This window comes from Mastomys coucha, unplaced genomic scaffold, assembly GCF_008632895.1.
Source record: "Mastomys coucha isolate ucsf_1 unplaced genomic scaffold, UCSF_Mcou_1 pScaffold6, whole genome shotgun sequence".
NCBI lineage: Eukaryota > Metazoa > Chordata > Mammalia > Rodentia > Muridae > Mastomys > Mastomys coucha.
Window position 1 is genome coordinate 105,515,968 of NW_022196912.1, and position 14,665 is coordinate 105,530,632.

The 14,665-nt window shown below is 40.2% G+C and overlaps 1 protein-coding gene across 4 annotated transcripts in view; it reads right to left on the reverse strand.

Annotated features, from left to right (window-relative positions):
• The window catches only part of Cep128 (centrosomal protein 128), a 389,783-nt gene that overhangs the window by 262,285 nt on the left and 112,833 nt on the right, over positions 1–14,665 (reverse strand). For all 4 annotated transcript variants that reach the window (XR_004114433.1, XR_004114432.1, XM_031356808.1 and 1 more), the window contains exons 15-16: positions 8,442–8,792; positions 1,734–2,384 (exon numbers count right to left, since the gene is read on the reverse strand). Coding sequence is in view for 2 of the 4 variants with exons in the window: in XM_031356808.1 (XP_031212668.1) it covers positions 1,734–2,384; positions 8,442–8,792 (1,002 nt within the window). In the remaining 2 variants the exon portion in view is untranslated. The remainder of the gene's footprint in view (positions 1–1,733; positions 2,385–8,441; positions 8,793–14,665) is intronic.

A 14,665-nucleotide genomic window follows, 5' to 3' on the forward strand; every position in this document is an offset into this window, starting at 1 on the left:
GTCGATGGCAGTGCCCACAAGCCCATGCTCTTCTCCTGCTCTAGTCGATGGCAGTGCCCACAAGCCCATGCTCTTCTCCTGCTCTAGTCGATAGTAGTGCCCACAAGCCCATGCTGGTCTACACCAAGCTTCCTGTCAAATGTCTGCCTATTGCTGTTCAATTCTTATTCTAAGTTCATAAAAAGTAACCTTATCCACCTATAAAACTTCCTACCTAGTTGTTCTGAGTTGTAAATCTTTCTCAGAACAGCCACCTAAGAACTCAAAACAGCTGACTGCATGGGTTCAAATCCTATCTCCACCATTCTCCAGGAAGGCTTGTGTCTCAGTTTCCCTGTGAGCGAGAAAACCCTGCACACTAGCATCAGGAATGATGTCTTCAGCAATTAGCACATATAAAGTCCTTACAGCTATAACTGACAAAGCATGCTCATAAATATTTTCTGATGGTACTATGGCAATGGCCAATCAATCAGCAAATAATATGAGCTCTTCTTCATAACCCTAATTCTCATGTTGTTCATGCCTTCATCATTCTAAATGGCTATTGTGCCCTACTTAATAAATATTAAAACACATGTTTTTCAGGTTTTTCCATCTCCCATTTGGGATGTTAGCTTATGTGACATCATGTCACAGTTCTGAATGTAGGAGACAGTAGGGTTTTTTTTTCTTAATAGCATGCAACGATAGTGCACCATAAAACCGTGCTGTCAAGGACTCCTAGTAACCTGTTGCCTTTTGTCATCTCCTCCACTCTGATCTGTCACATCACTTAATGGCATTAAAATGGCGACTTGTAGAAGGCTAGACAAAACTGGGAAAGAATCTATAAAGCTGTGTTCTACAGGTATCAGCTACTGCAATATCATTTCCTCTTAATCTTCAGTACTTTTAAAGTACTAGTTGCATTTCAAGAACTCTTGAAGAAAAATGACTATAAAACTTTACCAATGTATCCAATCAGTCACCTATTACACAACTCTTTGCAAGGTTTCAGAATATCGGGAACTATCTGAGTCACTGATGGTAACAGCTGAAGCAAGCACAACTTTTCATGAGTTTCACTCTAAGGGAAATTAAAAACATAAGTTAACTATATGGAGCCTATACCATTTAAGTATGGTACAGAAAAGGCAAAGAAAGGAGATGGAGCAATTTAACACATCTGACAACCATGCTATATTAAATGACTGCCCGCATGGTGACAATCCCAATACCATTTGACCTTAAAAATATTTCCACGAATGCAAAATCTCATCAGAAATTTACCCACACAGCTTTGATTTGAAACAAAGAATAGATTGCAAAGGCCTTGTGTTTCCACAACCTATGCTGTGTCGCCTTAGTTACCATATGAATAAGGACTGTGGCTATAGCCTAGGTGGCCTTGACAAGTCTTTGCCTTTTGTATTTTAGGAAGTCATAAATGTTGAATAAGGGCATTTCAGGTCCAGAACTTACTGCCACCTCTACCTTTCCTGAACTACCAAAATAGCTAAATGTTCTCTTTAAAGGGCTCCTGGCTTCTGAAGTGGATGCTCCCAGGTGGCTGTTATAACTCATTTCAACCTGGCCGAACAGGCATGAATAAACCTCTTTATTGTTGGTTTTATCTTCGCTGCAATGCTTGGGAATACTGAATGATCTCTAAAAGTTTATGCTTTATTAACTTCATGAGCCACCAAAAAAGAAATTCTGTCAGTATCATCAACATAATTGAGCATAGGTACCTTCAGCGTCCTGATATGGCTCTCTGCTTCACTCTTCTCCTTCTTAAAGTGCTTCATCAGCTCCTGGATATTCTGCTCATGCTTTAACTTCACATTCTCCAACGATGAGGTAAGGTCTTCCAGCTCCCTCTGGTGAACGTCTCGTTCTAACTTTAGCTGTGTGATAGCGGTGGCCGTCTCTTCTTCTTTAGATTTGACTTGGGCTGTCAGTTCAGAAAGGTCCCTGAGCACAGCTTTCTTGGCTTTCTCTTCCTCAGCCAACTTATTAGCGAGATCTGCTCGGATGGCACTCAAGTCCTTGATGGACTCTTGCATCTCAAGGAGTTTGACTTTGTCCTGGGACTGACTCTTCTTTAGCTCTGTAATTTCTTCCTCCAGGTGAATCTTCTCGTCTTTTATCTGGCTTTGACTCTTACTCTGTCTTTTCAACTCATTTTCCAGCCTATGGATGGTGTCGAGGGAATTCTTGACCTCGAGTTCAAGTTCAGCTTTGTGGGACTCAATGTCATTGAGTTTCTTCTCCTTACAGCGAAGCTCCTCCCCCTGCAGGGCAAGCTTGCTTAAGACATCATTGAGTTCCTTCCTGAGAGTCTCTATCTGCTGCAATGCTGCACAAAGCTGGCTTTTCAGTTCATCCCTCTCTTTTATAACCTAGTGAGTTAAGAATACAAAAAAAAAAAAGGAAGAGAGAAAAAGTTACTGCAAAGTCGCCAGTGGGTCTTCCAAGTAACAAAATAAAACTTCACCTTTAAGGGGAACAAAGTTTCACTAAATCATATTTTTCATATTTTAATAAAAACCTCTTTTAGGCTGGAAATGGGGTAAACATGTAATCATTATATACCTTCAAAATGACACTGGTATGAATATGTATTTCAGAAACCTATTGCCAAAATGTACTAATCCATAATAATCAGTAATTACTTAAATATAAGATAAAATCAGGAAAAGAAATAAAGGAGAAAACCCTTCTTTTGTGATTTCCTAGAACTGATATTAAAGTGTTGCCTAAAGCAACAGGAACGTATATTCCAGTGACACACTCAAAAAGAAGGGGGAAAGAATATGGGAAATCTAGACAACATCAAAAAGTCGTAATGATGCACGAGCTGTGTCACTTGTGGTAAAGTAATCAAATAATGCCAATATCTGATAAAAACACAGCAACCAACAACCGAAGTCTTGAGAAGCCACAAAGGTGAGCATAAGCTCTTTAAAAGGAGCACAGGTCTGGAAGGTATTCAAGAGAGAGATTATCACCTGCAGGGGATTGCACTGGGTGACAGAGGCCAAGAACCAAACTTTTTGGTCTCTGGTTCTCACCACACACTCACTACCCACGCAGCTTTGATTTGAAACAAAGAATAGATTGCAGAGGCCTTGTGTTTCCACAACCTATGCTGTGTCGCCTTAGTTACCATATGAATAAGGACAGTGGCTATAGCTTAGGTGGCCTTGACAAGTCTTTGCCTTTTGTATTTTAGGAAGTCATAAATGTTGAATAAGGGCATTTCAGGTCCAGAACTTACTGCCACCTCTACCTTTCCTGAACTAACAAAATAGCTAAATGTTCTCTTTAAAGGGCTCCTGGCTTCTGAAGTAGATGCTCCCAGGTGGCTGTTATAACTCATTTCAACCTGGCCGAACAGGCATGAATAAACCTCTTTCTTGTTGGTTTTATCTTCGCTGCAATGCTTGGGAATACTGAATGATCTCTAAATGTTTCACTGGCGGCAGCAGCCAGTGGAGCCAACGTTGTTTCTGCAGCTCGTGGGTACCACAGATAATGCTTGGGCTTGCTACTGATGCTCACTATGCCCTCCTTGCCATGGCGCTGTCATTTTAGTTTTTGGGTTTTTTTCCTTTTTATTTTTAACTGAAAAAAAGGCTGTCTATACTTGTAAGATGCAATAAGATAAACATTAAGATTCCTTGCAGAAGCTGAACGGCCAGTCTGAGCCAATTACCCACATTTTGTATAACTACATAAAAATCACATATATAGAGACATGGAGGAATGAAGGGGGAAATTATCAAGGGAGATAAAGGAGACAAAAAAGAAACAAGGAGAGGTAAAGATAGATAGTAGGGTGTTATGAGGAAAAGTATATCCAACACTCTGCACACATGCATGCATATGTACAAATAAAATGAAATCAAATAAAGGCAAAAGGAAAGAGACAAATAAGCAGTTGACCTTTGACCTGAGAAAACTTAATTTGTTTTATCAGTTCGACCATAAATAAGCTTATGAACTTAAAATTCTAAACCATTTATCTTCAAAAAAATAACAACTAGCTCATTTTAGGACTCCGTACCATGGCTTTCTCTAGTCAAGAGAACCATGTTCTTGCACTTTTTTCTTGCACAGTGCTGTGAGCACTGTGAGGCCAATAAAATTCTATTGCTTATTCTCCGTCTATCCCCTTCTCTTACAAGAGGTAACCACTTTCTATAAGCTGGGATAACAGATACAATCCCAGAAATTCAAGAGAAACACTTTTTTAGTGGAATCATTGTGTTTATCCTACTAAAGAAGCTGAAGATGCCCTGTGAGGCTACTGTGGCAAGAATCTAAGGAAGACAGCTTAAACTCATGATGGGAAAAGAGACCACAGTGACTCTGGCCATGAGTCGAGAGGCTTTTAGCTAAAGACGAAAGCTGGAGAATGTTCTCCTTCAGACATTGGTTTAAAGAGCAAGAATCTTTCTTTTTCTCAGAAGTGCAACAGGTCCAGAAATAGGATGGTTCGTTAACAGTCCTTCGAATCCTAGGCTCTTCAACTTTACAATTCTCTAGGGTTCCCCTTTTTCCACGTGTTCCAAGACCATGTCATGTCAAGTCACATGAAGTGACAGCGAAAGCTGTACAATTACACAACACCTAGTCATGTCTTGAGTTTCTTTGGCAATATAGATCCTGAAAACCAAGCAATACTCATACATTTGCTTGTGGCTAAGGGCTGGGTGGGGAGATTTTGCAACAGAAGGTGTGAACGAAGGACAGCTGTAGACAAAGAAGAATCTGAACTGAATTCTTCTTTGATAGGAACCAGCAGCCAGAGTAGAACCTCTACTTCACAGAGGCCGCTGTGAAGTAATCCAACAGAGAGGCAGGCGTAGCATGCGGATGTCAATGAGATCCTGACAGACTCTGGATAATGACAAGAATTATATTTAATAAATAGGAGGGGGAGTTGAGATGGGCAACAAACCCCTTGAGAGATTTGGAAACCTATTGTGGAGCGGGGCAGTGAGGAATAAGAATGGAAAGGAATGTTGTAGCCAGGCAAGCACAAGAATGATGTTATGCAAAATCTTAGTAAGAGCAGAAGAAAGGACAACTCCAAGACCTCAGGCCAACATCCACATCACCATTTTGATTTTACTAAGAGGTACATAGGGGAAGTTTTAATGCTGTTCCCCATTTTAAAAAAAAATGCAGAAAATGCCAGTACTTTCCTGAACTACATCTCCTAGGCTTCCTCACACACTCAGCAAGCAGAACACATCAGCAATGAGCCTTCTTACCTTAAACTATTACAGCAATTCCAATCTTACAGGGCGAGAGATAACGCCTCTCAGCGGGGGAGAAATGCATAGATGGAAAGAATGGCAAATGACGATTTGTAAAGTCAAAATGATCAAGCAAAAAGCTCAATACATAAGCCAGCTGATAATTCTGCCAACTCAGCAGAAGAAAGAAACGACTATGCAAGGAATACTAGCTGTACTCACTACAGTGTAGGAAAGGGAAGGGGGGTTAGAAACATCTCACATACTAGCTGTATTGACTACAGTATAGGAAAGGGGAGGAGGGTTAGAAACATCTCACACTATGATCAAACTCAGAGTTCCACTTCCTCCTCTTGACTTTTCAAAGCGCATCTGAAAACAACCATTTCCAACAGGACTTAAAAAGAAGGGAGAAATTAAACTTTCTGGATGAATAGGCACATCCCTGGAGATGAGTTCTCTCTGCAGTCTCCCTGGGTGATCACCTGCGTACTACCCTGTGGGTGTGGGGGTGTGTGTGCCCTTGGTTGGCACAGTTGAGCCCTCTCCTTTGGTCATCTGCGTACCACCCTGTGGGTATTGGCCCCTGGCTGGCACAGTTGAATCCTCTCCTTGAAGGAAAGAAAATGGCCTGACCTTTGTTGCCTTTTGATCCCATTTTCTGTGATAACATATGCTTTTTGTTTAAAATTACATTTCCCTTCATAAGTAAAATAGTTTGTGCCATGTGGCCAAGATCCCATAAAAGAGCATAAGAAGAACTGAAGAAATGAGGGTGACTTAAAAAAGTATTTAGTCTTTTCAAAATACACTTTTAAGTGGCAAATCTTAGAGCAGAATATATATCATGCTACAAAGAGAAACATGTTAGGCATAGGGCCATTTTACAAATAGAAATACTTGACCATACAGAATGGATCAACAAAGCTCCAAAGTTATTTAATAAAAATTAATTCATTTTTTAACTACAAGATGTCATATTTGTAAGTATCATTTTCACATTAAAATATTATACTCAAGAGTCATTTTATGAAACTAATTAGTCCAAAACAAAAGAGGATGCTAGGTTTTGCCTTAAGGTGTTTCTATTACTTTTGTTAAAAATTAAATATTAAGTAAATATTCCTTATAGAGAATATTCAATAAGCTGTTCTCTCTCTCTCTCTCTCTCTCTCTCTCTCTCTCTCTATCTCTCTCTCTCTCTCTCCCTCTCTCTCTGTGTGTCTGTGTGTGTGTGTCTGTGTGTGTGTGCATGTGTGTGTGTCAGTTTGTTACTGGGAATTGAACCCAGGGTACTTAATATGCCAAGCATGCACTGTACCACTGACCTCTGACCCCAGCCCAACATCAGGATATGCTCCTCTATTACTCTCCACTTTTTTTTAAAGACCAGGTCTCTCATTGAACCTGAAGCTTGGTGTCTTGGCTAACCAGCAGGCCAAGAAGCCCCTCAGAGCCCCTGTCTCTGATGTCCAGGCTGGGGTCAGAGATGTGACCACGGTGCCACGCTCTTATAAGAGTTCTAATGACCCAGTGTCAGGTTCTCATACATGTACTGCAAGTGTGAGCCACCATCCCAGCCACTAGATTCTTCTACATTTTTCCAAAATTATTCGCCACATATTTGCACATCACAGATTTACTGAACACTTGGAGCTTCCGTGTAACATTTCTAATCCCTTCTCCCTTGATTAACCATTGCTCCAACTGCAGCATGCTGCATTAATTTTTCAGGTTTTTAAAGGAGAAATTACAATGCCTGCTGTGATAATTGTAATCCTACCCTAACTGCAGCAATCACTTAAGAACTACTTCTCTGCTTATCATCAGTAGTGCTAAGTGATAAAGAATAATTTTGTGAGGAATATTCTGGGACATGATTGTTTAATAATTTTTATTTAGTATTCTGAAAACTCAATCTAATAAGTGCTCAGTGCCATAAATTGGGATACTGCCTGGTGGCATGGACCATTCTAAATTCCCTCTAATGCAGTAAGATTCCACCGAGAGCTCACAGTCAATCAATAGCAACTCTCTGCTCTCTAGCTGCCTTCTCTTAGCGGCATGATCACAGAACCAGCTGCCAGGCCAAGTCGACGACAGAGTAATCAAGGTTGAGGAATTTGCTGGGATCAGATCAATTTAGATTCAAGTCCAACGCTTTAGGACTGCTTTACCTCCTGGCATGCAGCCACTCGCTGTGTATCGGATGAGCTAAAATGGAAAGCATGCCACAGTGAGCACAGGCTTCCTTGATCTTAAATCTGAAAAATGCATACGGAAGAGGTAAGGTCTCACAGCCATCACATCTGACTAAAATGAGCACGTGCCATTGTCAGTGATGACGTCAAGTGATCCTACAAATATAATCGCCTGGCATTTTCATGGTTTGATGTCAGGATTATTACTTTCAAAGAGTATCCATTTAACCACATGATTCTTCTGGACTATTCTGAGTTCTTGACAAACAACGATGTACACATGATAAACCAAGACAAAATCAACCTTGGCTTTTTATTCTTACTAACATCTATATTTAGTTCAACCCAAAGATATAGGTGAAAATCAACCCACAAGCATCAAAAAAAAAATCTATTTCTAGTAACTGATTACACAAGAGACAAGATAATGTCAATACATAGAAAGATTAGCACCAGGGTTCCTGTTGCTGTCAGAAGATCATAAACTAGTCATAAGGAGCCATGTGCTCTAATGGCATTGTTTAATGAGGCCATCAATGTCATCCACTTAGATCACCATATTATAACACCTTCCAGAGCTACTACATTTTTAATATGCCTTTTTTCTATCCTATTCTTACATAAAAATACTAAAATAAATGAGATTTTTAAACTACATGCAGTAGGGAAGATTTAAAATACATGCTGTTAAGGAAGATTAGGTGACGTTTCTCCTGGAAAGTTAGATACTGAAAAATAATTCAATTTAGGGAACTCATAAGATAAACTGAGACAGAAGGCAGAATATCCCTCAACTCTGAAAAGCCAATGAATATTAAAATATTTTAGAAGATTTGGAAAATCCAAACTCTAAATAATGTTTTCCCTTCAAGCAGACAATACTTAAGAGCTCTTTGTTTGAGGATGTATCAATACTTACAGACACAGCATGGTCTTCAAGCACTTGTTCAAAGCTTGCATAAACAAAGAGTTAGAAACCTGGCTCATGTACCTGGTCCTTCTTATCCGTCAGCTGGACAAGGGTTTCAGCTTGTTTCTCAATTGACCGTTCCAACTTCTTATGTTTCAGCTTCCACTGCCGGATGGACTCCTGGGCCTTTGTTTTCAGGCCCTCTCTCCTCCTCTCAGCCTCCTCTCGCAGGGCTTCTGACCTCTGGAACTCACTAAGGTAGTGTTCCGCCTGCTTGGTCGCATCCTCTGCGTGTTGACTCAGCTCTGAGATCTGGAGGTCGGTCCGTTTACGATTGGCCTCACAAGTCTCAAAGTGATTCTGGATCTCCGTAAGTTGATCCAACATCTGCAACTGTTGTTTTTCCCTGTTCTCCAAGTCACGTGTTAGATTCTAGGAATTAACCACATGGAACATTAAGATTGAATTCTTGTCAATGTTGGGTATGTACCATGTAAACTAAGACATTGAACTGTCACGGAGACAAAAGTCATCACTACCCAATTTTACTCACAGTCAATCTAGAATGTACAGTTCATTCTGTGTATTTAATAGTCAAATTAGCTGAGGATAAACTATTATCTCTCTTTCATACTGTATCTTTGTAATTGCCACAAAAATAGAAGATAGCACTAAGAAAAATTTGTTATCCTAGTAAAAACCTAGTTTTTTGTTCAACAGAAGCATGTCAGTGATTTAAAGCGTGTCAGCTTATTAGAAATGCTTAGAAGCAATTATGTAGCTTTTCACTTTTTGGCAGCACCTGAAACTTTAGCATAATAAAATAATAAATCAGTAATGATAACAGGAGCATTGATGATGGACACACTACTGTAGACAATACTATGCTTCAAAGTTCCTCTCAAAGATGCCCTGTGAAATGGCCACAGTTATGTCCAGCACCTCTATCAAGCTGATATGAACCACTGCAGTATAGATTTTTAAATAAAATTAAATTTATTCAGGACATTTCTCTGGTCAAGGCAAGTATCTTAAAATGTAGTTCTCCTCAAAAAGTGAGTGGTGGGTAGCTTTTACATTTGGAAGTTTATGCTAAATCATGATATATTATACATATTTAACATGAAAACAATTAAATATTGAATTAAAAAATGAGAGGTTGATTTTATATGAGTAAAACAATGTTATTTCACTCAAAAGGCCTTGTAAGGAAGTCATAAGTACAGAAATAAGAATTTGTAGTGTTTTACAAGAAACATCTCTCCTCACAGTCGCTTTGCTATGCCAAAAAAATGACCAAGACAACTCTAAAAAGCCACTGGTCCAAATAATAATGAATCCAACAAGCTAAAATGATGCTAGGAATCATGGCAACAAACACCATCCATATGCACAAAGGCACTGACAGACAAGCAGGCTGGAGCACGTACAGAGATGGCCTCAACAGCAGCACTTTCCAGCCTCAATTCCATCAGCCAGGATCAATGAGTCAAAGCTAAGCCTCATTCCCCCAAACTTCAATGATAACCAAGCTCCAATCCACCAAACCCCAGAGGCCAGGTATAAAGAAAAGGGGCCAGAGGGGGAAAGATAGATCTCCTTAGGAAAGGGAAAAAGAATAGATAGTTATGGTTAGAAGTGAGGGAGGCTGGAACAAGAGGGTCAAGTAGAAAAGAGGAGGAGGAGGAAGAAGAGGGGAGGGAAAGAGAGAGAGAGAGATGAAAAAGGAATGGAGAGGGACTAAAGGGAGAGACGACTAAAATGAAGGATAGTATGAAAACATAATACAGCAGAAGTTTCCCAATAATTATAAAAATAAGCTTCCTAATAATAAAAAGAATGTGTATGTGTGTGTGTGTGTGCACGTGTGAGTGTGCGCGTATGTGATATCTACATGAGATCATCAAAGAAGCCTGTTTGTTTTCTAATGAAAGGGGTTGGATCCAAATGGGAGGGGAGTTGGGGAGGAACTGGAAGGAGTAGAGAGAAAGGAAACCATAATCGGGATATATTATATGAGAAAAAAAACTTTTTCAATATTAATAAAGTCAGTTTGACACTATACCAAAAAAGTCTTTTCAAACAAATAGGGATGTCTTGAAACCAAAGTTCACTTTCAGAGCAACGGAAAAGCATTTTCACAGTTCACCAAGTTCAAGGAAGCCTGGAAGACTTGAGTCACTCCATGGTCCACCCAAATCAAACAGTAACTGAGAAGTGTGCACTTGTTTGCATGGAAAATTCTAAGCTGAGATGAGAAAACCCCAGTGATTGTGGTTTACCATTTGCCCTTATGCTACAATATATTACTGATATTCTAGAAATCAACCCGATCAATGAGCAACAGCCACATGATTCCACATTTGACAACAACAAAGGTGGGGGTGGGAAGGTTCCCTCTTGTCTTTTTTGGCAACAAGACTTAAGAGGAGAGTGATCAAGGCTAATCTGTGTCAGACACCTGGCTTCTACATAGTGTAATTGTCAAAGAAACTGACAGTTTGGTTGGAAAGCTCTCCACAACCAACCTCCAAGGAACACTGAACAGCAGTGAAAACTAACACTGGAGAGTTCCTCCTACTGCTGTACCTGATCATTATCAAGGAGAGGACTTCTCCCTTGCCATCTTTTTTCTGAGCTTTCAAACCGGGGTTCATAACTTCCATATTGGTTCACTTTACTTATTTTCTTACTGACCTCACAAACCCTTTCCTCAACAAAACCACCAACAGTGGGTGAATTCAGCAATTTCCTAATCCCTACCACAAGCTCTGAATCTCTTAAAGGAGGAAATATCACACAGGAACATTAGTCAATTCAATCACAAATCAGGAGCCACCTTCCAGCGCTCAAGAATGTTTGCACACCTCCATCCAATTTACACAATGGCCATTCCAAACTATCTCCTTTCTCTACCATCTTTCACCCTCTTTTTGTATGCAACCCAACTCTTCCTTCTTAGGCTAAACTGAGGCAGTAAAGGCAGGGTACCACCCAAGTGACTTACCTATGCAACTCTGAGTCTTTGCAAGAGCTAATGTGCCTTCCTCTGTGGCCTCTATAGGACTCCATCATCAGTACACAAATAAGCCGGTAATGTTACTGCCTGGAGGCAACTTGGTAATTAGAAGGTATAGAACTAACTCAGACCCCTTGTAGCATATCTTGATGACATTTAGTCCTTGTTTAGATGCTATAAAAGGAGAAAGTCAAAAAACACAGGAAACCCCCCTATTTAACTAAGAATTGCTTCCCATACATTATTAAAATGTTATTAGAGCTTCCAACTAAACCTGAAAACTTCATACAATTCATTGCAATTTCTTCTCTCATTCTTCAAAGGGGAGAAAATGTTGATGGGTACTTATGTTAAAGGCCTCAGGTTTGGTGAGATCTAGAAGGATGTAAAGGACTCAGCACTTCATAGTCAGTCTTATGATACAATTTAGTAAAATTAAAGGCTATCAAGAAAACTGAGCAGAGGAAAAGAGGATAGAGGCATATGCCCATGGAAAATAGGAGCAAATGTCCAGGTCTCTCCCAGCAGTTAAGCATGAAACGCACAATCCCTGTGGCAGTGAACTCATTAGAAGGTTTAACTGTGTACTTTAACCATGGGATGATCACCTAAGCACCACCTGCCTAACACACATATCAAAATTCAAACTCAAAGACAAAAAGAAAAAAAAAAGACATTCAACACAAAGCACATCATTTACGCAGACTAAGCAAAGTAAACAGTAGCAAGACTCGCACAGGTTTCACTTCAAATCCTAGCTCTGGGACTGAGCCATCTGAAGCAAAGCTATTCCATTGACAAAGTGAGCCAAAGAGCATCAAGCCCTCTAGGAATCACAACCTACATGAGATCTCAGAAGCGCATAGAGAGTAGGTGGCCCATCTAAGAAATTAAGAACAGATTTTTATATCTGACCAGACGCCATATTATAGTTAGAAAGTTAGTGTACAATGCCTACATGTTAGAGAGAGGGAGTCGAAGCAGAGGGAGCAATGAAAGTTAAGATATTTTACTTATACAGAAAGGACAAGCCATAAGTCCTTGTGAGTCAACTGATACATCACTACATCAACCCTGAATACGGGCTAAAGAACTTTAATATCTATATAAGTGGTCAAAACCAGAAAGGAATTTTGGAATAGGAATTACATAAATGTCAATGCACAGATATTTCTAGAAATTTGTAGAAACTAGGGGACAGGGGGGAAGAATCACAGGATAAGGCTTAACATGAATTTAAATAAAAACCAGGAGCTAGAGTCAGAGTACAGAGGGAAAGAACTTGCCTAGCATGTACAAGGCCATGGGATCAACCCCCAGTATTGGGAGGTGGGGGGAAGGGAAAACCTTCCTATCTATCTGGGCATGCTGTCTCAAGCATGTAATTCCAAGACTTGGGAAGCTGAGGCAGGAAAATTGACAAAAACTCGATGTCAGCCTGAGATACAGAGTGAGTTCCGTTAACTAAAACACATAACAAGACCCTGTCTCAAAACATAAACACTATATGAATGAATAAGTGAACAGATAGGTGTGGGACAGAGGTAAAAATCTCCTATCCAGAATGTTCAAGAGCAAAGCCCGTGTGCGAGGCACTGAGGATAGTACTACACAAGAAATGCTGACTGGGCAAATGCTATCGGGTGGTCAGGAGTCAGGGTGCATGACACAGGACCACTGATGTTGGTTAGCGGAAGCATCATATCAGTGAGTAGATTCGATAGAACCCATCTGTTCAGTGAGATATCAAAAGGGAAGAAAATGAAGATGACTAGCAAGCAACCAGAAAGGAAAAGCTCTCTCTAAAGAGAAATGAGTAACTCGGCCAAACGTAGCATAAACAAGAGTCCACCACACTGTAAGGCCCCGGGCTCCATGATGAAGACTGCCCGTTTTAAAAGGCAAAAAAAAAAAAAAAAAAAAAAAAAACAGCACTGGAAATTAAGGTCAGAAATGGAGCTAAGAGGATGCCAAAATCCACTTGGACCTTTCAAAGGTTTCCCGGCAAGGGAATAACATGATCAGATATGTAACTGAGGAAGATTAATCACTAAAGGACACTATGCTAATACCCACATATTCAAATATTATGGCATCATTAAAAGCAACTGAACATTATCCACTGAAAGCAGGAATGGACTTTTGGAACCAATTCTTTTTTTTTTTTTTTTTTCAACTTAACTCAATTGAAGCAAAGTCAATAAAGCTGGCTTATAACAGATAAGAGCAATCTGGAGCATCCAAGGGACTTCAAAAGGAAAAACTGAACACCTGTCAGCTTTTCTAAGGAAAATCCTCCGCATGTTTTGATTCAATACAATAAACATTTAGTGTGCTCAGGAATAGGCAAACTGCTAAGATAAAAAGACAAATATGATAGCATAGTTCTATGTTCTGCTGTCCCAGAGAATCACATAGCCTTGTAGGGAAGACGGAGAGCCGAGTCACTTGTCATACATGTGATATACATGAGCAACCCTTCTCTGTTTGAAATCTCACTGCCCTTCACATTCACACCGCCAAGGAAGTCCAGATGTCCCATCCCTTGGTGGCTTCACCTCATCGTTCAGTGCTTCCTAATGAGCAATGGTGCTCCTTGCAAAAGATGCCTGCACTAGCTTCTTAGGTACTGACAATGTGAACAAAAGGAAAAGATTCACATTGCTAATCAAAGGGTTAAAGAGGAGAGGCAGGGTGGGGTAATGGGGATAGAAACTGAAAAAAGAATGCCCAGCTCAGCCAGTGTGAGAACTCAGTCCCCACACTCCAGCAGCTGTGTGCCTAGACTCCTGACCTCTGCATTCCTTCAGGATTTTCAGGGTCACTTCACTATAAACCTTGATGCTGGCAGAGGAAAGGTCTTGGAAGGACAATGGGGAAGACAGAGAAAATGACCAAGTGGATGTGATCACAAGGACAGGTCTCCCTGTGGAGGTCCTCACAAGGACAAGCAAACAAGCGCTGAAGTAAGGACTCAGACTGATATGATGTCACAATGTCCATTAAACAATCCCCAAACCAGGGGTAGCCAAATGAAAATATAATCATTTGTAAATCTTGTGTTTCCTATTGAAAATCAGTGAAGAGAGAAGGCCACTTGTTACATGTGTTCAAGTTTTCCAGTTTTATAACATCTGAAAAAACTGGGGAGCAAAGCCCTTCTAAATCCCAGGGGGAGAAAGTAGCTATCAACTGCAAAGTCTCTAGTAGCTGACCTGTCCAGAGTGTGTGTGTGTGTGTGTGTGTGTGTGTGTGTGTGTGTGTGTGTATGGGGAGATGTATATAT